The 20,362-nt window shown below is 51.7% G+C and overlaps 10 protein-coding genes across 10 annotated transcripts; 5 read left to right on the top strand and 5 right to left on the bottom strand.

The window, feature by feature from the left end:
* Window positions 1–521: 521 nt before the first annotated feature.
* Window positions 522–3,421, top strand: N7468_005661 (class I SAM-dependent methyltransferase; the record flags this gene model as incomplete). The annotated part of the gene is made up of 9 exons (XM_058474957.1): window positions 522–734; window positions 791–922; window positions 978–994; window positions 1,046–1,308; window positions 1,362–1,436; window positions 1,494–2,775; window positions 2,832–2,970; window positions 3,024–3,226; window positions 3,277–3,421. 9 exons carry the CDS (start codon window positions 522–524, stop codon window positions 3,419–3,421), a joined length of 2,469 nt encoding a protein of 822 aa, XP_058330697.1.
* Window positions 3,422–4,341: 920 nt separating this feature from the next.
* On the bottom strand, window positions 4,342–5,130 carry N7468_005660 (Rer1 family protein; the record flags this gene model as incomplete). Its single annotated transcript, XM_058474956.1, has 3 exons — window positions 4,342–4,721; window positions 4,885–5,002; window positions 5,062–5,130. 3 exons carry the CDS (start codon window positions 5,128–5,130, stop codon window positions 4,342–4,344), a joined length of 567 nt encoding a protein of 188 aa, XP_058330696.1.
* Window positions 5,131–5,591: 461 nt separating this feature from the next.
* Window positions 5,592–6,422, bottom strand: N7468_005659 (uncharacterized protein; the record flags this gene model as incomplete). Its single annotated transcript, XM_058474955.1, has 1 exon — window positions 5,592–6,422. The coding sequence occupies one exon, from the start codon at window positions 6,420–6,422 to the stop codon at window positions 5,592–5,594; it is 831 nt and encodes a 276-aa protein (XP_058330695.1).
* A 748-nt stretch (window positions 6,423–7,170) lies between these two features.
* On the bottom strand, window positions 7,171–8,705 carry N7468_005658 (zinc-dependent alcohol dehydrogenase; the record flags this gene model as incomplete). Its single annotated transcript, XM_058474954.1, has 8 exons — window positions 7,171–7,374; window positions 7,418–7,685; window positions 7,742–7,792; window positions 7,854–7,947; window positions 7,996–8,076; window positions 8,136–8,157; window positions 8,227–8,308; window positions 8,413–8,705. 8 exons carry the CDS (start codon window positions 8,703–8,705, stop codon window positions 7,171–7,173), a joined length of 1,095 nt encoding a protein of 364 aa, XP_058330694.1.
* Window positions 8,706–9,234: 529 nt separating this feature from the next.
* N7468_005657 (ADP-ribosylation factor family protein) lies at window positions 9,235–10,067 on the bottom strand (the record flags this gene model as incomplete). The annotated part of the gene is made up of 5 exons (XM_058474953.1): window positions 9,235–9,261; window positions 9,337–9,660; window positions 9,714–9,797; window positions 9,873–9,911; window positions 9,993–10,067. 5 exons carry the CDS (start codon window positions 10,065–10,067, stop codon window positions 9,235–9,237), a joined length of 549 nt encoding a protein of 182 aa, XP_058330693.1.
* Window positions 10,068–10,560: 493 nt separating this feature from the next.
* On the top strand, window positions 10,561–12,900 carry N7468_005656 (putative chromatin remodeling complex subunit (Arp8); the record flags this gene model as incomplete). Its single annotated transcript, XM_058474952.1, is given in 5 exon segments — window positions 10,561–10,600; window positions 10,674–10,752; window positions 10,832–11,231; window positions 11,283–12,683; window positions 12,694–12,900. 5 exon segments carry the CDS (start codon window positions 10,561–10,563, stop codon window positions 12,898–12,900), a joined length of 2,127 nt encoding a protein of 708 aa, XP_058330692.1.
* A 728-nt stretch (window positions 12,901–13,628) lies between these two features.
* Window positions 13,629–15,179, top strand: N7468_005655 (uncharacterized protein; the record flags this gene model as incomplete). The annotated part of the gene is made up of 2 exons (XM_058474951.1): window positions 13,629–13,905; window positions 13,963–15,179. The coding sequence occupies 2 exons, from the start codon at window positions 13,629–13,631 to the stop codon at window positions 15,177–15,179; spliced, it is 1,494 nt and encodes a 497-aa protein (XP_058330691.1).
* A 663-nt stretch (window positions 15,180–15,842) lies between these two features.
* N7468_005654 (dihydroorotate dehydrogenase 2) lies at window positions 15,843–17,472 on the top strand (the record flags this gene model as incomplete). Its single annotated transcript, XM_058474950.1, has 2 exons — window positions 15,843–16,307; window positions 16,381–17,472. The coding sequence occupies 2 exons, from the start codon at window positions 15,843–15,845 to the stop codon at window positions 17,470–17,472; spliced, it is 1,557 nt and encodes a 518-aa protein (XP_058330690.1).
* A 1,088-nt stretch (window positions 17,473–18,560) lies between these two features.
* N7468_005653 (triose-phosphate isomerase) lies at window positions 18,561–19,415 on the bottom strand (the record flags this gene model as incomplete). Its single annotated transcript, XM_058474949.1, has 1 exon — window positions 18,561–19,415. One exon carries the CDS (start codon window positions 19,413–19,415, stop codon window positions 18,561–18,563), a length of 855 nt encoding a protein of 284 aa, XP_058330689.1.
* Window positions 19,416–19,995: 580 nt separating this feature from the next.
* On the top strand, window positions 19,996–20,217 carry N7468_005652 (uncharacterized protein; the record flags this gene model as incomplete). Its single annotated transcript, XM_058474948.1, has 1 exon — window positions 19,996–20,217. The coding sequence occupies one exon, from the start codon at window positions 19,996–19,998 to the stop codon at window positions 20,215–20,217; it is 222 nt and encodes a 73-aa protein (XP_058330688.1).
* Between the last annotated feature and the right edge of the window lie 145 nt (window positions 20,218–20,362).

Genomic DNA, 20,362 nt, shown 5'->3' with positions numbered 1-20,362 from the left:
TAAAGTTGATCTAGCAATCACGACCCTAACATCAAAATACTCCTCTCCTTAGTGGAGTAGACTGCTTTGCAATTGTAAACCAAACACATTTGGTGAACTCTCTCTGGTCTTCTCAATGGAGGACTCCGTTTCGACGGTCTCATTGCGGAACCCCATGGAGGATTTCGGGTTGATGTCGATCTGTGAGGGTACGATCGTCCCCATCTCCCCCTCCTCCCGGTGGAATCGCGTGTCCTAATCCGTTTGGGGAGAAGCTGAATTCCACGAGGGGTACTAGTGATCTAGCCGCCTGATGCGGACTTGTCTTCGGAAACGAGTTCCAAATATCCAGAGCTGCCCCGCTGCCTCCGATATTGTCGCCTCCCCACCCATGTGCTTCGGGGATAGGACACAGACTCTTCTTCCCCTTGTGCTGAGCCGTGTGCAGCTGGCAATTTCGGAGGTGCTTTGTATATAGAGGAGACCCCCAAGCTCCCCCCGCTACATCCGCGCTCCCACGCTTCTAGTTCTATGTTTCAACAATGGATCCACTGCATCTCAACATCGCTATCGTCGCTTTTGCGGTCTTCGCCCTCGTAGCGTTGGTCCTGCTTCTTTCCTCGAAGCGACTGAAGGTCGATATGGATCACGGCGTGTTCACCTACATTAAATTTATCTATGCCAACTTTCTAAAGCCCCACGACAAGAGAGCAGCGGGTCAACAAGACGCGCTTGAGAGCTTCTACAGAACCCAGGTTGGTGGTCAAAAAGATGCCCTCATGTGCGCAGGTACTTATAGGCACAATGATAGGCCAGTGTCTACGATGCGACCCGCCATCGTCTCCTCCGCGGTCGTGAGGATATGCTCGGTCTGGTGGCTGCGCAGCTCAAGAATCAGGTCGAGAGCAAGAAGATTCAGAGTGGGAAGGCAGTCTGGGTTGATGTGAGTTATCAGGTTTCCATATAGAGAATGTGGGAGCTAATCTGTGGAATCCTAGGTCGGCGGTGGCACTGGGTATGTGACACAATTGAGGTTGTCTTGAGATCTCTAACAATTCGGATGCAGGTACAATATTGAGGCCATGTCAGCTTTTGTCCCCGTGAATAAGTTCTTCGACCAAGTCTACCTTGTCGACCTCTCCCCTTCCCTTTGCGAAGTCGCACGTCAACGGTTTGAGCGCCTGGGCTGGAAAAACGTCAAGGTTCTCTGCCAGGATGCCCGTTCCTTCAGCCTTCCCGTGAGACAGATCGATCCGAAGTCAATTGGAAGTGCTACTACGGACCGGGTGGACCTGATTACCATGAGCTACAGTCTTTCTATGATTCCTGGTGGGTCTTAGAAATATTGCCTTCGCAGCTTATGGACGCTAATTCTTCCAAAGACTACTACAGTGTTGTCGACTCTCTTACATCCCGCCTCACTTCAAATGGCTTGCTTGGAGTATGCGACTTCTACGGTAAGTCTTAGCCGAGTGTGAACACAAGCTGAGAGCGGAGACTAATCTTCTCGATAGTTCAAAATATCGTTGACGTCTCCTGTCGCAACTACATTGGTGGCGCATTCAATCGCCACGTCAATTGGCTCGGCCGTATCTTCTGGCGTGCTTGGTTTGACTTTGACCGTGTCAATCTCGAGGCTGCTCGTCGGGACTACCTTGAATACAAGTTTGGAACCGTAATTTCTGCCAGTGATCGTAACTATCTTCTCGGTGGTATCCCCTTCTATATCTTCATTGGCTGCCCAAAGGAGATTGAATCGACGCCATCAAGCAGAGACACCATCGAGAAGCTTGACGCTACTTTCACTGAGTCTCCTTACTTGTCCCCAATGAACCACAAGCTTGAACGTCAACAAGCCGTCGAGCAAAGCACCCGTGAGGTTCGCTCCAAGGCGTACGAGTCTGCTGTGATCAACTTGAGCGCCAACCTACCCCTTCCATCTTCGTTCTACCAAAACCACCACTACCGTATCTACTACAATGACATGCTCCCCAAGCATACCCAGTTTCAAAATGAGTATATCTATGCTTTCACCTGGGAAGACCCTCGTGTTGATCACCGCCTCCTGAACATCAACTCCGATGATGTGATCCTAGCAATCACCAGTGCCGGCGACAACATCCTGGACTACTTGCAGAAGGGCCCCAAGCGAGTTCACGCTGTTGATTTGAACCCCAACCAGAACCATCTCCTCGAGCTCAAGGTGGCGAGTTATCTTGCCCTGGGCCACCGTGATATGTGGAAGATCTTTGGTGAAGGAAAGCACCCTGATTTCCGCAACTTGCTTATATCTAAGCTTAGCCCACATTTGTCTAGCCAGGCGTTCCAGTACTGGCTTCAGCATTCCCATGTCTTCACTAACATCAAGGGCCACGGTCTATATGAGACTGGTGGCTCTCGCCACGCCATTCGTATGATTCGCTATCTGCTCAATATCTTTGGACTTCGGAGCCAAGTGGATAAGCTTTGCGAGGCGCAGACTATTGCCGAACAGCGCGCCATTTGGCCCAAGATTCGCAGCATTCTCCTGAGCAAACCCTTGAACTGGGCTATTGTTAGCACCGAATGGTTCGCTTGGAAAGCTGCTGGTGTTCCCCGCAACCAGCGTAACATGATTGTCGACGACTACTTCCGTCGGAATGGTCTTACTTCAGATATGAAGCAGAACAAGGATGTCAGCGGCCAGTCCATTTGGGAATATGTGGTTAACACTCTGGATCCCATTGTCAAGGACACCCTTATCAGTACTGATAACTATTTCTACTACCTTTGCCTCCGAGGCCACTTCTCTCGACGGTTCGTTTTATCTTTCGATCATGCTGTTATCTAAAGTGGTCATTAACATCTTCCAGTTGTCATCCTACCTATCTCTCGCCCCAAGCCCATGTGCGCCTCTCTACCCCTGGTGCTTTCGACGGCCTTCGCATCCACACTGATGAGATCAATGAGGTTATCAACCGCATTACTCCTGGTACTTTGACCATTGCAGTGGTAAGTGATGAATGACTCCACATTTACCGCATGCCTTGCTGACGGCACTTCAGATCATGGACTCTATGGATTGGTTCGACCCCGAGGAAGATGCTGCCATCGCTCAGGCTTGCCGCCTCAATCATGCCCTCAAAAAGGGCGGCCGTGTTCTTCTCCGCTCCGCAAGTATTGAGCCATGGTATATCAAGCACTTTGAAGACAATGGTTTCAGCGCAGAGCGTGTTGGTGCCCGTTTCCCTGGTACAAGTATTGACCGGTACGTTCCCCGCTCATCTTATAATTCCACAACTGTCTGACTGGACGTAGTGTCAACATGTATGCCTCAACTTGGATCTGCACGAAAATCCAAGATGTTGACCCCACAAAGAACGGACGATCAATGTCTGCTCTCTCCCTCAGCGATAACACCACTGTCAAGCGCAGCAGCAGCGTGGAAGACCTCCAGATTTGATTTCGAAACCACTTGACTCTTTCTCTGTCTGAGTTTGTTTCTTTTTTTTGTTTTCTTTTCTTTAATGATTACCCACTTTGCGTTGTTTTCCTTATCATTCTTACTGCATGTACTTAGGCGTGGATGGAATTCGTCTCTAGGCGCCAGAAGGTGAATATGCGAAAATGTGAGTTCTTACAAAATAATATCCAAGCTTGAATTGTTTGAACATAGATCTTCGATTTGAGTGTCTGTTGTTACCCTCGTATTGGGGAACGACCCTTAATGAATGTATCTGGATTGAATAGCTTCTCGCCTTATCCTTCAGCTTGAATCCATATATAGCTGCACATCTTGCCTATCTCCCGAGAAAATTCACACCCCGAAAATGGCGCCCTGGATCGGAGCGTTCGATACTTGAGGCAGATCCTCCTGGTCCCAACAGTACACGTCTTGACGTGTACTGGTTCCCCGTTCGTGACCACAATAATAAAAGGGACAAGTCATGAGGAACAGCACTTATGGTATTCATGATTGCCATGAAGGCAGGATCCATTAAATAGCCAGCCGGTATATCAGCCGACTCTAGCCCTGGTCATATTTCACAGTGAAAGCAGCAGAAAATATTAGGATCGGCACAGAAAAGATGCGACGCCCCTCTAGACAAAACACAAGTTTACAAACAGGAATTCGTCAAAAAGTTCCCCACGACACCCGCAAGTCCCGAGTACCTTGCCGCAGTCTTTTACTCGCTTATTCATGATATCCATATTCATATCCATCCATTCCTGGGCCAAGATATACCTGCAGAGATGATTCTGGCCGTCCGCCCGATCTAACGCACCAATGTACCCATCAATCTTCCAATCTCGGACAGGAGTCCAATGCTCAGGAATGGAATGGCACAAACTTTCCTTACAACAAGAGAAAAGAAACACAACTTATGATCGTCCATACCGCGTCTTACCAAAGGAGAAAGGCAGGTAGCGGTACTTGATCATGTGCTGGATCTGGCGGCGCATAGTCAGGACGAACAAGATGATCCAGTAGACGACAAGAACGGGCCAGAAGACGGGGATGTCGAAGACCGAGAGCCAGCTGCACACGAAGCCGATCGCGATGGCGCGGGTGGCAGAGTGCCAGAACTTGAACTCGGGGAGACGGCGGATGAAGGGGCGGAACTCGTCGTCCTGCTTGGTTGGGAGGCTGTTGCTGGCATCGCCGTCTTCAAGACCTTCATCTTGGGTGAGAGAGGGGTCAAATTTCGGGGTGAGAAAGGCGAGGAACAGGTTCAGGAGGTAGATGCCGAGGGTATAAGCCACTGGATATTTTTAGAATGTATTAGCATTGGATCTTCTAGGTAATTCGCTGGGAAATAAATGGTTCTTTTGGTGGCCAGGATGTGATTCAAGCTGGCTTGCTTTCTTCTTTGGCGGGACTTGACTTTTGCGCTGGGCTTGTCGAGGGATCAATAAAAAACATACCGATGTACCATCCTTGGGCGAGGACGATTCTGAGGAAGAAGAGGAATAGTAGACCACCAGTTGCGGCCCAGCGGTAGGTGGTGTACGGAGTCGAGGCATCAAGATAGGCTTGGTATTGCTGTCATGAATGGTCAGCGACATTGGACTACATGGTCCAACCCCGCTGGAAGGACTCACTCTCGTCAGTTTTGAGGTTTGCGCGGACACCGCAGTGAAGGGCGACTGCTCTGGCTCTGGGACATCCATAATTGAGGGATGGGGGAGAAGTGAGGAAGAGAGGTCAGAGAAAGTGCAAATGCAGATCGCAGTGCTGAATGCGTATTCTGGAAAACAGGAGCAAAGTGTCCCCTGGGTCGCCGGGCCAATCATCATCCAGGTTATCCCAGCCACACTACTTTTGACGTTCCGTCTGTAGAAGTCAGGTGACTGTGGCGGTGCACATCGACAGCCATCCCAAGGCATTTCAAGGGTGCTTATCTTTTCATCCGATGGGACGCTTGAGCTGTGTATCTGTTACCTAACAGAAGATCCAGCCACCTGGGCATCTTATGACTCTTGATACCGAGCAGGTCGTAGAGCCGCTCAAGAAGGCGCCAATACTGTCAAAACTATGCACCCATGAATTATATTTCTTGCATTGCATACTTTCTTGATTCAAGTTTACTACAAAGAAAACCGAGTCAGAATAAACCTCCAAACCTCCAAGTTCAATGTAGAGTAGGCAGCACAAAGCGAACCAATATCAGCTCCGAGTCCGACGAAAGCTCCACTCCAATAGAAGGCAATAAACGAATCGCCGATTCAGTTTCTACAGCATCTTCATTGGCTTTGCCCTTGCCTGTCAAAACAAAGAGCAGCTGTACCGCATCCTGTCCGGCGAGCTTGGCAGGGGCGTTTGCTTTTACTCTGATCAGGTCTGCCCGAGTCTCCCGCTCTGTGAAAACACCCATTGTTTTCACATCAGCATTGATGCCCTCCGATCGGACCCACTGGTAGTTCTTTGGTTTCGATACAATAATCGAATGATACCGTGGCTCAGGATAGCTGAGAGACCTGCCGGAGGTATGGCGCCAGATCGCTTCGTAGCCATCGACAGGCTCTCCTCCTGCAGCGGAGTAGAATTTCCCGCCCTCAAAATGGCCATGCTTCTTCAAATCATCATGGCCCTCTTTCATCTGCGCAAAGCTGAGGTAGCCTTGGCCACTGGTACCACCAAATTGGAGTATAAGCACATTTCGCTCCCCCTCTGTGTCATTCTGGGGGCCATAGTATACTCCTTCCGGATGGTAGCACAGTTCGCCCTCGCGAAGGATAACGTCGGGGGATATAGATACATCCCCGCGGTATGCGAAGCGAAATTGGTCAAAGTTATGACGGTGGATCGGCGAGTGGAAGACTTGCTGGCGGGAGATGCTGAGGAGATAGTTTCCTGGTGTATTTTCAGGGCCCAAGAAGAGGTGTTTGAATGCGATGCCAGAGCCACGGTGCGTCAACCCCACATCTTCGTAAGATAGTTGATTTCCGTGGACGAGCTCCATGAAGGCTGCCTGCTTCGTAGATTAGATGGTAAATTACTATGGTGTGTGAGTGAGACGCAGACCCTAAAGGTAGTATACCAGCTGAGACCCAAGTTTTTGAGGGGTCTTCCTAGCCATTAAGGCGTCCAAAAGCTTAATGAATAACGCCGCGTAAGCATGTACTGATAAGCCTTGGTGCTCCCTTTGGGCTGATTGGCCCCAACTAGGGTTAAGGCCTCCAACGGTCCTGATGTGAATCAGACATCCAACTGAACATACCGCATACTGTATGTTGGTCTGGCACCCACTCAAACCATCTTCCTTTCCGACCTATTCGGCCTACTTCTAACCTTAACGTACATGAACACTTACAAGTTTTCAGATATTGTATCAGATGCCTGCAGAAACTGGACCTAGCTGGCAGCGTGCGGCGGAGACTTGTTGGTCTCAACAACTGATTCATTATTAATTCCCGTTTAGACAGCGTACCAGGGGAAACGGCTTCAAATGGACTCCATGGTCTGAGGGTAGCTAACCAAAGCGCAGGTTACTGCACCAGTGTCAGTCAATCGAGGAGGCCTCTAAACTTCTCATACGGAGTGGATTCTGAGTATTTGATGGCTTAGTTTTCGTGAAAACCCACTATGGGATCAAATACCAATTATCTTGCACAAATGTTGCAATTTTATGAAAGGGTAGCAGGGATGCACAATCAGTTAAATGACAAATGCTTGTGCATTATCTAGAGGGAAGCGGCCCTTAAAGCATCCTAAGGGATTTGTAGCACGGCCCTCCCTTCGATCTCCGCACTTTCAAGCTTGTGGAGAACGTCGCCAATGGCCTGCAGGTCATATACCTCAACGTGTGCCTTCACCTTATCGGCCACAGCCATTTCCAATAATTCATTCATCTCCTGAGCGGTGCCAGCAGAGTTACCAACAATGGTAAGACCTATGAGATGAGTTAGCTCTACCTGACACCTTCCATTCTCATAGCTTTCCATAATATCTAAGAACGGGGTGCTTGCCTCTGACGATCATATCAAATGGTGTAGCTGGTAAGCGGAATGGCAGGTTCGGAATCCCAACGCAGACCAAAGTCCCAAGAGGGCGGAGCATATGCATGCTCTGCTCGTAGGCTTTCTCACCATTTGCCGTACACACCACAGCATGTACACCGTAGCCAGAAGTACAGGATTTGGCAGCACTCACAACATCGACTGCTTTATAGTCCAAGAACTCGGTAGCCCCCAGAGAAAGGCATAGGTCCTTTTTCTTTTCTCCACTGGAATGTGTTGTTAGCGTGTATGCTCAATGGCACTTGCTTGAGCTTCGGCGCACCTATCGATTGCAAGCACTTTGATGCCCTGGGCAGAAGCAATCTGGATTCCCCTAATGAGTTTCATCAGTATAAACATAGTCAGCCGAATAGCCACGTAAATCAATGCCATACATATGACCTAGGCCGCCACCAGCGCCAATGATAGCAAGCCAGTCTCCCGAGCGAGCTTTCGTTTTCTTGATGGATGAGTACATAGCGATACCGGCTGAGTTCATCAGCAACAAACTCGCAGTAATTGGGCAATAAAACATACCGCACAAAAGAGGAGCAGTCATTGCTGGGTCCAGCCCTGTAGGAATTTTGGTAACATGAGCTGCGGGGCTGACAACGTATTCTGAAAGTCATGTTAGCCATTCACATAGCATCGTCATGATAAAATGATCATGCGCATACGTTGGAAAGTCCCAGGAACATTCTATGTCGGTCGTTGATACATATTAGCCACGGAGGATACAGAGCATAGCCTGGGGAGAAGTTGACTCACGGCGCCGGCATTTCTCTGATGAGGGCATGCCGTATGGTTGATGGCACATATCTCGCACTCGAGACACGAGCTCCAGAGCCACCTTTTTGGAACGTACTACTGTAAGACCTACATGAACAAAGAAAGCCTGCACCGCTTACCTGACGCCAACCATCTGGCCCACCCATTTATCTCTCGAGAGACCACCCCCGACTGGAGGAGTAAGACCGTGTCGACATTTCAGTTGTCAGAGATAGCAATTGCCCACCTTGAACGACCTTCCCGATACCCTCATGACCGGCAACATCCGTTGTCATGGGCGTGTCGCCACGAATACTGTGCAAATCTGAATGACAAACACCCGAGTACTCCAACTTGATAAGAACCTCCCCCTCGGCTGGCACTGGCACTGGGTGGGTGCTACTGATGCGGACATTGGAAGCGTCATGAGCACCGCTCTGACAGACCACAGCGGCAGTTTGTGTAGTAGCAACAGACATGGTGCCTCTTGAAATTCTCTGTTGACTTGCGCTTAGGTGGAATCTAGAATTGAAGGATTCTTGGAAGCTTTAGTCCCCCTGATAAAGACAGAGCACGGACTCTACTGTGTTGTGTTAAAATGCGGGGCTCAATGCATTTCTTATCAAGCGGCCCAAGCTTGCAAATGCCCCGACAGCCAGGCCCTGGATAGGCGAAGTTTACACCTGAACTCTATGCATCCTAAGCGAAAGGATCACTGGCACTTTGCACCTGTACTTCATTGCCTATCACCCTATGCTGCCCGGCATACAGATCATATACTTCGTGAACAACCCCAATTTCATTAAACTAATTATCTTTAGCCTGGCCGCAAAGACATGCCACTCCGTTCATGCAGCAAATAACACAGGAAGCTCACTGGTCTCAGTGGCACTGAAGAGAAAATAAACAGTATCGCACCCCTAAATGCAGGAACGCCCGCAATTTGGTATAGGACCCCAGGGTCTAGGATATCAGAGATCGTAATCTATTGCCATCGAATGTGTCGTTTCATGCGTTGTCGGCCTGGATTGTTTGCTGTTTACGATACCGCGTATTAGTATGACCAAGTATGACCACGGAAAATAGAAATTCATGAGGGAGGAGACATACCACTAGCCAGTCCATTCCCTCGTCAATACCCTTGCCATCGATAGCGGAACAAGCCACGATACTCCAGTTCCGGTCGCGCAGCTCTCCGAGTTTCAATGCCTCCGAGATCTCCCCTGCGCCTTTGGCTCCGGGTTGATCCTGTTTGTTGGCAAATACCAGCAGCGCCGAGTCACTGAGCTCCTCCTCGCTCAACATTGCTGCCAGTTCATCTGCCGCAGTTCCCAGCCGCTCAATATCTGTGGAGTCGATGACAAAAATAACAGCGGCTGTGTTGGCGTAGTAACACCGCCAGTAGGGACGGATGGATGTTTGGCCTCCGAGATCCTAAGAAGCTGTGAGCGCAGGTCAATTTTTAACCGCGATTAGCCAGCACATACCCAGACATTGAAATTGAGGTTTTTATAAGTCACTGATTCGACGTTGAATCCAATAGTGGGAATGGTGGTGACGACTTCGCCGATCTATATACGAGAAGATGATGGTTAGAGCAAAAGCTCGCAGAGTTTGATGGAATCTCCATTCGACCTTGCACTCACCTTAAGTCTGTAGAGAAGAGTGGTCTTTCCGGCGTTATCCTAGACGCAATCAAGCCAATTAGCAGGTTGTTCTGTACTCCGTGAGAACTGCTCCTCCGGGTGCGCCAGTGAAGCACATACAAGGCCCAAGATAAGGATTCGAATTTCCTTCTTGGTCCAAATCAACGACCAAAGTCGCGATAATGATCCCCCCATGTTTGTGTGCAGGTACTCCGGTTCTCGGCGCGGTGGATGGAGGGTAGAGTGATGGAGATGGGAGGGGAAGCGGACGCAATATGGATCGTCCGGAGGATATCAAACAGGGGGAAGGATGTCCAGAAGGTAATGCAAAAGGTAATTAAACGGCCACGCCGCAGCTGAGCCCAAGAAGACACTAAGGGAAAGTGGAGAGTTGAAAGGGGATTCGTTGGTGGCAACCGCGTTGGACGATTGGACGATCGGCCTGTGCGTGTGGGCGGTCAATCGGCGAGTTTGGGGTGGACGATGAAGCTGCCCGTCAAAGCCCCATCGCTCCCATTCACTGCTTTGTTCGCCTCGCTTTCCCCTGGGGTTGGATTTCCTTCGCATAAATCCTCCAACCCCTCGAAGCTACCGGTGCCCGCACAATCCCGATCCAACGCTGCTATTTCAGATCCCTAGATCCTCCTGCGACTTCGAACCCTAGGGCCACTGCAGAGAATCACTCACAATGGTAGGCAAGAAGTCAGGCAAGGCCCTCCGGGATGAAGGTGAGATACTATGCCGTTGGCATCATGCTCGCGACTGGTCGCGTCGCAGGGACTCATACTAACAGATATCCAGGCCTGGAGCGGACCGACAACAATATGGATCTTTCAAGCTGGCCACAGGTTCAGGCTATCAACCAGAAAAACTACTACACGTATGTCACACTTTCTAGATGAGGGAACCAGTGCTATTTTGGGCGCAATTGATAGCTGACAACAGACTGTGTTCACTAGTGACTACTTGAAGAGAGACGACCAATACCTTGCATTCCGATTACAAAACGAAGAGGCAAGGACAAAGATGACAAAAACGGCGAAAGATCGGGATCGCGCTCTTGCAATGGCTAAACCCGAAGGCGCTGAAGGTGAAGCTGAAGCAGACGGCGATGCGACTATGGAAGACGCCGAGGATACGCCTATCGAGACCGCGGGGTCCAAGGTTATAGTGATCCATGTCGGTAGCCAAAACCTCCGAATCGGCCTGTCCAGCGATGCTCTGCCTAAAACAGTTCCTATGGTTATCGCCCGAAAGGCATCAAAAAACGAAAGCGAAGATCACCCCGAACCCAAGCCCAAGAGAGTGAAACGCGATGATGGTACAGCCGAAGAGCCGGAGAACCTTTTCGGAGAAGAAGTGAGATCACTGTCCAGTACTTGGATCTGAGAAGCAGCTAACAAAGAAAAGTGGTCATCGCAGTTCAATAGGATGTCGGCAGACCTCAAGGTTCATATGCGCCAGAATAAGCGTCGAATGCTGCCCAACTCGAAGGAGATGGTGGTCAATTTCAATCGTCGAACTGTCCCCGAGACCATTTCTGAACACAATGACCCGATGCGCGTTGAATGGACTGAGTTATCGAAGCCGCCCCCTGAATATATTGTTGGTCAGCCTGCCCTGCGACTGCCAGATTCCTCGAACCCTCGTTACAAACTGTACTGGCCCATCTTGAATGGATGTTGCAACGAAACAGACTACAAGAGCAAGCGGGAGCTTTTCCTGGACATTTCCTTGATTCTCGAGGATGCCATCAAGACTCAACTCGGTCTGACCAGCAAGAAGAACTGGCCTCAATACTCTTGTGTATTTGTGATACCCGATCTTTACGAGAAATCCTATGTCAACCAAGTGCTGGAGATGCTTATGCGAGAATTTGCATTTGCGCGAGTTTGCTTCATTCAAGAAAGTCTTGCGGCAACTTTTGGTGCTGGGTTTACATCCGCTTGCGTGGTGGATATCGGAGCCCAGAAGACATCCATCTGTTGTGTGGAAGAAGGGATGTGTGTGGAGAATTCTCGAGTCAATCTCAAGATGGGTGGCCGGGATGTGACTGAAACCTTTATCCAGATGATGCTGCACGATCATTTCCCTTACACAGATATCAATTTGTGGCGGCGATACGACTTTTTGCTCGCTGAGGAGCTGAAGAAGAATCTTTGCACCATGGACGAGGCGAGTGTCTCGCCGCAGGTGTTTGACTTCCACCTTCGAGTCGCTGGACAAGATACGCAGAAACATACCTTCAAGGCCTTCGACGAGGTTCATCTGGCCCCCATGGGCTTCTTCGAACCCACTATCTTTGATAACTCGGACAAACTCCTGGGAAGACGGAAGCTGATCGAGCGATCGGTGGATATCTATGATGGCCAGTCTAACGACCCTGTCTCGACAGCGCAATCCGAGATCTTGACAGCACTCGCCCCGCCACTCCCGAAAGCGAATGGTGACTCCCAGCCAGCCTCATCCGAAGTACAAGCTACTCCTGCTCGGCCTCAACAACCTAGCGCACTCGGAAGACTCCAGGACCAGGACCAGACTCCTCGTTCATCTGTTGCAGGATCTCCAGTGCCCGAGACTAACGGAACTCCCCAGGCAGGAGGTGCTAATACCCCTGCTGCTGCCCCTACGACGCAGCCTTCACACCCAGCTGTGGAGTCTCGAGATGATATCCTTCCTGTATTCCCGCTGGACAATGCCATCTTGACCTCCATCGCCCATGCTGCGCGGTCTGATGAGAAAAAAATGAAGGATTTCATTGGGGGGTATTATGGTCGTTGGAGGGGGCACCTTGACCAATGGTTTCTTGATGTTCCTTGAGGAGCGACTTCGCAGTCTTCGTCCAGCATTCACCAAGGACATCATGATTGGGGTCCCACCCCGAGACCTTGATCCTCAGGTGGTCGTGTGGAAGGGTGCAAGTATTTTTGGAAAGCTTAATGCTACAAATGATAGCTGGATAGGCCAGCTTGAGTACGACCGATTGGGGCACAGATTAATGGCTTACAAGTGCATGTGGGCATACTGAGATCAGGCTTGACTTACACATGGTGGATCAGGAGTTGGGAAACTGGAGTACACTGGTTTTTAGTTTGATATTTGCTTTGAGGCTAGTCAAAATTACACCTTTCAATTGTTTATTGATGCACAAATTTCATATTAGGCTTTGTGTGAAAAGCAATAAGAGTGTAGGCAGCATGCATGTAATGTTGTGAAGCCCTTGACAATACTCCGCACACATTGTCGGATTGTTTAGGCCCCACGTTATGGATTCTATGCGGATAAACAAAGCTCCGATTCAGATCATCCAATCCTTTCCTCGTCAACCTGACATAGAAGGCGGTCTTCTCCGGCAGATGGAGCAGTACAGACCTATCCCGCCTGGAGTGCGTCGCCTGCTACAATCAGAGGTCACCTTGTCCCGGTTGACCCTCACTGTCTCTCTGCAGAAAGGCAAAAGGAACTTGGAGCCGGTGGAGTAAAGTTCGCCCAAGACTATCCAATTCTTGCATTGCTCCCGCAGTCAACAGGCCGACTTCGGTTTCCCTGCCACATTCCCGAAGTTTTTGGACAGACTCTGGCCGCTGCTATCCTGCCGATTCTCGATCCAGATCTCCGGGCAGATCAATTGACACAATCCCCAACGATACTCGTTTCTCCAGTGCGCCCTTGACTGCTCCTGGACACGAGCCAAAATCGCTGGGCATATCTGCAAAGGAACCTCGAAGCTCGACGCGCTCGGTCACGCACCCCGTCATGTCTTCTGGCAAGTCCAGGGAGGCGCAAGCCTCCCAGCCCTCTGGGTTTCATCAAGAATACATTGCCTCCATGCGCTACCGAAATGACCTCCCCCCGCCGGATATGCCCCCCAAGTTTCTGGACATTCCTCATGAGGGATTGAGCCGCTTCATCACCCCCGGCTTCGCGTCTAACCTTGCGCGACGTGAAGAACCGAACATTGATGTCGATGCTGAGGGTGGAATGCCCATTGATCTCGTCGGTCTCCCAGGGTTGCATCTTGGTGATGAAAGTGGTGAGTCTGGCCCTCCGCCTCATTTCATGACTGCAGGATCGTTAATATAGTTCAAAGCCATTCTGGCCCCCGAGCAGCCACCACCCATTGACCCGGCTGATTTGCCCCTCTTGATCAAGCTTGATCAACTGCGTAACCCTGTTCCCAAGAACGTCAACGTCAGTTTCCTCCGCCGGACCCAGCATATTTCCGTTGACCGTACTGCCACGACCGCCAGTGCCGGTGGAGCTCCTGCCGCCTCGCAGCGGACCAAGAAAAATAAAATCTCGCTGGATGACCCGAAGCACGTGAAGAAGTTTATCCAGAAGGGATTTGACATTGCCTATCCCGAAAGCAAGCATACAGGGGAGGATACGGAGAGCCGCATCCGTGGACTACCTGCTACCAAAGCTGAATCCGATGCGTGGGCTAATCCTGTGCATCCGGAAAACCCCAAGCTGAAGCCCGTTGCATTTTTTCCTGTGCTACCAGATCTCTCTGGGTTCCCCGACCCAGGTGGCTACGTGCAGTTTAAGTTCGACAAAGCTCCTGTTCCTGGAATTGGTGGAAAACGCGACAAGCGCATGGATGTGAGCTTGCTTCAACCAGATGCTCCTGAAGATAGGGTCTGCCAGGAGCATGCGCAGAAACTCGCACTCCACAAGGCGCACCCCGCTGACCATGCCGATCCTGGCCCTATCCCATGGGACTGTAATCTTTACCTTCCGGAGAAGCCTGAGCACGTAAAGAAGATTCAAGCTAGCATGGACCCACAAAACGCGAACCGCCAGGATGAGAGCCTTTACACTCACAGTACTGAAGACGGCGCGGGCTTCCATCGCTTCGATCGCGTCCGAACCTATGCAACCACCTCACAGACTCTCGATACTGAGAATAAGCAGAAGGATATTGCGGTGACTCTTTACAAGCCAAACGAGGGCGATGTCAAGCAGCAAGCTGCTTACTACTATCCAATCTTGAGCAAGACCCGTCTCAAGCCAGAACGGTCCCGTACTATTGCACAAGCCGGACTGGCCCCTACTGCTTCCCAAGCTGCGAAGGAAGATAAGATTGATCAATTTCAGGTGTTCGTGCGTGATCCTGACCAGGATGAGGAATACAAGCGAGCTCTTCACCGTGCTCGCATTGACCCCAAGTTCGCCGAGACTCTCCCCCGCCCCCTGAGCCTACTACTACCGACGAGAAAGAACCCGCTGCTGATGAAGGCTCCCCTGAACCTACACACGCGGAAAACCATGTGGCTGATGCAGCTGATGACGATGATACCCGAATGAGTGACGAGTAGTTGCTCGTACGCACGACTCATGAACACGCCAAGGGCTGCAAGTCGAAGCTGCATTTTGTGTTCGTCCCTTTACTACGATCGATTTCTTGCACATTTTCACTCAACTTTTTATTGAGCTTGGCGTCCGAGGAAGCACGCGAAAAGGGCGTTTTTTTTACGATGGGGCATTGAGAGTAGCTTTCTAATTTTACCAAGAATTGTTCATATCCCAAACTCAATGGCTTTTGGCCCATATCTCCAGTAGATCTTATTTCTTCAAGTGTGGATAAGATCTTGTTGTTGCGGCGAGTCCTGTTGCATCTGGTTTGATACTCATAGATTGGCGCTCACCGCTTATCACACCGCCCGCGCTGAAAAAGACCCGATTTCGCCCTACAATCTCGAGATCTTGCAAGGGTGGGTGCAGCACCTTGAATCACGTTTATAAAGGGAGTGTTTTCTTTTTCGTATACGGTTAGCTTTCCCTAAACCGCACGAGGGCAGCCTCCAGCTTTGGACCAACTCAATTGGCCTTAATTGACACCGACCCCCCCCGCATCGGCAATCACTACTCGGGATCTACGAAACCGGGACTAACCAGCTTGATCGCCTTCAGCTCGGCGCTCCTTGGCCAGTAGTGGGCCAATTCGGTACACACACATCCATACTCGTGATGGCAAGCACTTCCGCTATGATGGCCTGGCGAACCGGTCTTCGGGCCCGCCTGATGCCAGTAAGCCGATTGTCGCAACGCCCAGGTCTGTTCCCGAAGCGGGCTGGCCAATGCCCCGGTTTCACACGATATGCGTCGAACTCGACGGCCTCTGCTACTCAGGCTGCGTCGGCACCCTCAGAAGCTGTTAAGGAAGTGGCTAAGGCCGTTCCCAAGAAAACTCGTCGTTCCCGGAAGGGTCTATACAGCTCAATTGCTGCTTTGTTGTTCGTGGGCTATGTATACGGGCTTGATACTCGGGCGAGTATTCACCGATATGCCGTCGTACCTTTGATCCGACTTCTCTACCCAGATGCTGAGGATGCTCACCATTTCGGTGTCGAGAACTTGAAGTTCCTCTACCGTTTTGGGCTGCACCCGCGGGAGCGAGGCAACCCCGATAGCGATGGTGCTCTGGCTACAGAGGTATGGAATATTCCCGCATCGGACGAGCTTCCAGGTCTTTTTTTTTTTGCACAGACTCAACTGAAACAATCAGGTCTTTGGTTACACTCTGGCCAACCCCATAGGTATCTCCGCCGGTCTGGACAAGCACGCCGACATCCCCGATGCTCTATTTGCCCTGGGTCCTGCCATTGTCGAAGTCGGCGGCACCACTCCCCTCCCTCAAGATGGAAACCCTAAGCCGCGCGTATTCCGCCTTCCTTCTCAACGCGCAATGATCAACCGATACGGACTCAACTCCAAGGGTGCCGACCACATGGCTGCTGTCCTTGAGCAGCGCGTCCGCGACTTTGCCTTCGCCGCTGGTTTCGGAGACCATGACGATGCCGCGCACCGTGTACTAAACGGTGACGCTAACGTGCCGCCAGGCAGTCTGGTCCCGGGCAAGCTTCTTGCTGTGCAAGTAGCCAAGAACAAGCTGACCCCGGACGGCGACATTGAAGCCATCAAGCGCGACTACGTCTATTGCGTGGACCGGGTCGCTCCCTACGCCGATATCCTCGTCGTGAATGTCTCCAGTCCCAACACCCCCGGCCTCCGGGATCTACAGGCCGCAGCTCCCCTGACCGCCATCCTCAGCGCCGTCGTTGATTCCGCGAAGAGCATCCAGCGAAAGACCAAGCCCTTCGTCATGGTAAAGGTCAGCCCCGACGAAGACTCCGAGGAGCAACTCTCTGGCATCTGTGAGGCAGTCTGGAAGTCCGGCGTCGACGGCGTTATCGTCGGCAACACCACCAACCGCCGCCCCGCGCCGGTGCCTAGCGGCTTCGAGCTCCCCGAGGCAGAGCAGCAGATTCTCAAAGAGACCGGCGGATACTCCGGCCCGCAGCTGTTCGAGCGCGACGTAGCCCTCGTCGCCCGCTACCGACAGATGCTCGACCAAGGCCCAGCGCAGCCCGAGGCTGCTTCGGAGGGCGAGAAGGCAGAGCAGGCTGTCGCACCGGCGACGCAGCCCCGCAAGGTGCTCTTCGCATCCGGCGGTATTACTAACGGTGCCCAGGCGCGCGCGGCATTGGACGCTGGTGCTTCCGTTGCGATGATGTACACTGGGATCGTATACGGGGGTGTCGGTACGGTGACGCGGGTGAAGCAAGAGATGCGCGAGCTGCAAAAGGGAGAAAAATGAAGCAGTGGGCGTTGTACTTTGTAGTGTGCATTTAGAAGATTTGACCGTCGTACATAGCATAGGCAAGGATTGATTGCATTCCAAAAGAATTCAGTATTATTATGGGAAACAAATTGCGATACTCATTTCCCCGGTTATTCGCCGCTCTGAGGCTAAACTCCGAGTCGACCTACATTCATGGTTTTTGGAATGGTTGCTTTCAAGTGGGGTCATCTTCTCGACCGGGAGTCTGAATATGGCCAATATTGTCTGTATAGCCGCTCCTTTCACGTTCTATATGGTTCTTCTCGGTTAGTGCTAGTGGGTGGATTTTTAGTCTCGGATTACCTGAAAGGCTCGAGATGAGTACGCTCAGTGGAAATTTGGGCCTGTGATGGCCCACAAGGGAAAAGGAAAAGTGATGTCCGCCCCTTCAAGGGACTCAAGCTGACCGGTTTGGTACCAGACTTGATGCCAATCAAAAAAGCCTTTAGGTCATAGTCAATCCTCAGAGAATACCAACCACGGTGAAGAGTATCTTGCGCATTCGGCAGAGCGCATAACTGTATGCAGTGAGAAAGCAAGGGAAATTGCAATCCCTCCGCAGGATTATCATGACCCCTCCTAGTGCCCCTCAGTCCCCATAATCTCCATAGAACCACCAGCCCCGGTGGAGTCGCGAACTCCATCACCCTCGGGATCCCCCAGATAGGCTTCCCGAGAAGAGCCCGGGTGTCTGAATCGGAATCGCGTGGGTTGGAAAATCATCCATTTTGAGCCCAGGCGACCCACAGAGTCGAGCCTTGTCTTTCCTTTCTTTTCCTTTTTTTTTTTGTTTCTTTTGTTTCGCACTTAGTCTGTACCGCCGGAGGATTTCAGTCTGGTCTAGGATCTCTAGAATTGGTGTGTATTGGGCCGTATAACATTTGTCCGTATGGTGTAAGATTTGCGGAACCACCGTACACCGCCGTCAGGTGATAGGAAAAAGAACCAAGGGCCATGCTTTGAATGCGACAATTATATATGCAATTAGATAGGGTCTCCCTCTGCTTCTTGATGCCTTCGTCGTGTCGTAGCTCACATTTTCGTAATTTGGATCTTTTTCATATCTAGGCGGCAACGCCCAGACTCTCTTCCACTTCGCGGACAACCTTGCGTACCCCCTCAATCTCGTGCGCAAACCGACCGAGGAACATGCCATCAACGGCCTTGCCGAGCCCCCCGGCGCCCCAGAGTCCAGGGCCCGCGCTGCCACCGTAGAGCACGCGGGCCGCACCAGGCCGCGGCCCAATGACCCCGCGGATGCCCTCCACCACCGCGCCAACGTGGTCCACGCTCGCTGGCTTAGGCTTGCCAATTGCCCACACCGGCTCGTAGGCAAAAATGACGGGGGCCTCGGCCGGGATCGCCGCCAAAACGGCCTTGACCAAGACTGCGCACTCGGAGACCGCTTGGCCAACTGCCTGCGAAGCGACGGGACCGGGAGCAGTGATCTCGCCGACGCAGACGAGCGGCACCATGCCCTGCGCACAGGTCGCGGCAGCCTTGCGGGCAGTCTGGTCGTCCGTCTCGCCGAAGATCGCGCGGCGCTCAGCGTGACCCAGTTCAACGATGGAGCAGCCGAGGGCTTTGATGGAGGCGGGCGAGACTTCGCCGGTGTAGGCGCCGCTGTCTTCCCACATGCAGTCCTGGGCGCCGAGGAAGAAGGGCGGCGGTGACACGGAGGTCCCGGCGGCCTCAAGCTTGCGCTCATATTCTCTGAGGATTTCCGCGCATGGCCAGATGGTGAGAAAGTCGGGGATCAGGGCTAGGAGGAGCTTCTCGCGATTAGCGGGCTTGACGATCTCGTTGGCTGGGTCGAGCAGGCCGCGGATGTAGTCCAGAGTGCGATCGGGGGTAAAGTACATTTTCAGGGAGATCAGGAGGAGCTTCTCCGGTAGCACTGGGTACGTAATGGGGGCCATGGCGCACTTGGGATGTTGCTCGCGGAGAGAGTTCAAGTTGTTCGCTATACTTTCCAGGTGAATGGAATTGTGGAAGGATGGAGAATAGATTGAGCGGGGATGGGTTAGGCGGGGGAAAGAACAGAACGTCAGTGCCCATGAGCGGCCGGTCTGGCCACGCTTAAGGGGTTGCCTGGGATTGGCAAGTAACGCTGTTCCGTGCGCTGTTAAAGCAGCCTTCTATCCTGTTCCTTATTTGCTAGATATTCCGGGCACGGACTACGAGGACCTCAACCGTGATGATGTCACAAGGAAGAGACCACCCCGCGGATCGAGAAACTTGCGGTCTTTTTGTTTTCGGACGCTTTTCTATGATAGGTAGAGGGTTTCACCACGGGGTGCATTGAACCGGTTCTGGTACCAAGCGACAAAGCTGTTCGGTCCCATAATCACGGCTAGCCTGCACCCAAAACCTGTTGCGTGGTCCATTAGTTCAGGGACCAGGCTAGCCCCTCCATGATCCCCCTCCACAGGCCCCCTCTGTTGCTTTCCTATAGGATGTTGTATCCGGGCTGTGGGTTCCTCTGGCAACTCACTAGTGATGTACTCCCCTCGATTTACCTCCCACGGTACCGTGCATCTTTGCTTGATATTCCCCGGAGTACACACGGCCGGTCGTCAAGAGGTCGTCAAGACATGGTCACAGCTTGAAACACCCACTAGCAACCGACGGCACCACAAGTATGGCATTGTCGTAGGAGATAATCTACCCAGCAGAGTCTCGCTTGCCCAAATTCCAGCTGAGACGCATCAGGATAACTGAATAGAACGGGCTCACTAATGTATGTTATGGAAATAGTTTCCAGGGCCAAGGCTTCCCGAAGTGTCCACTTCCAAGGTTGAGGTCTCCATACTTATCTGATCTCCAATTAGACATGCTGATGAAGCGTTGATTTATGCTAGGCTAA

This window comes from Penicillium chermesinum (genome assembly GCF_028974085.1).
Source record: "Penicillium chermesinum strain IBT 19713 chromosome Unknown utg000004l:1.0-3345178.0:1.0-3348027.0, whole genome shotgun sequence".
Classification (NCBI taxonomy): Eukaryota; Fungi; Ascomycota; class Eurotiomycetes; order Eurotiales; family Aspergillaceae; genus Penicillium; species Penicillium chermesinum.
This window is presented reverse-complemented; position numbering and strand designations above follow the sequence as displayed.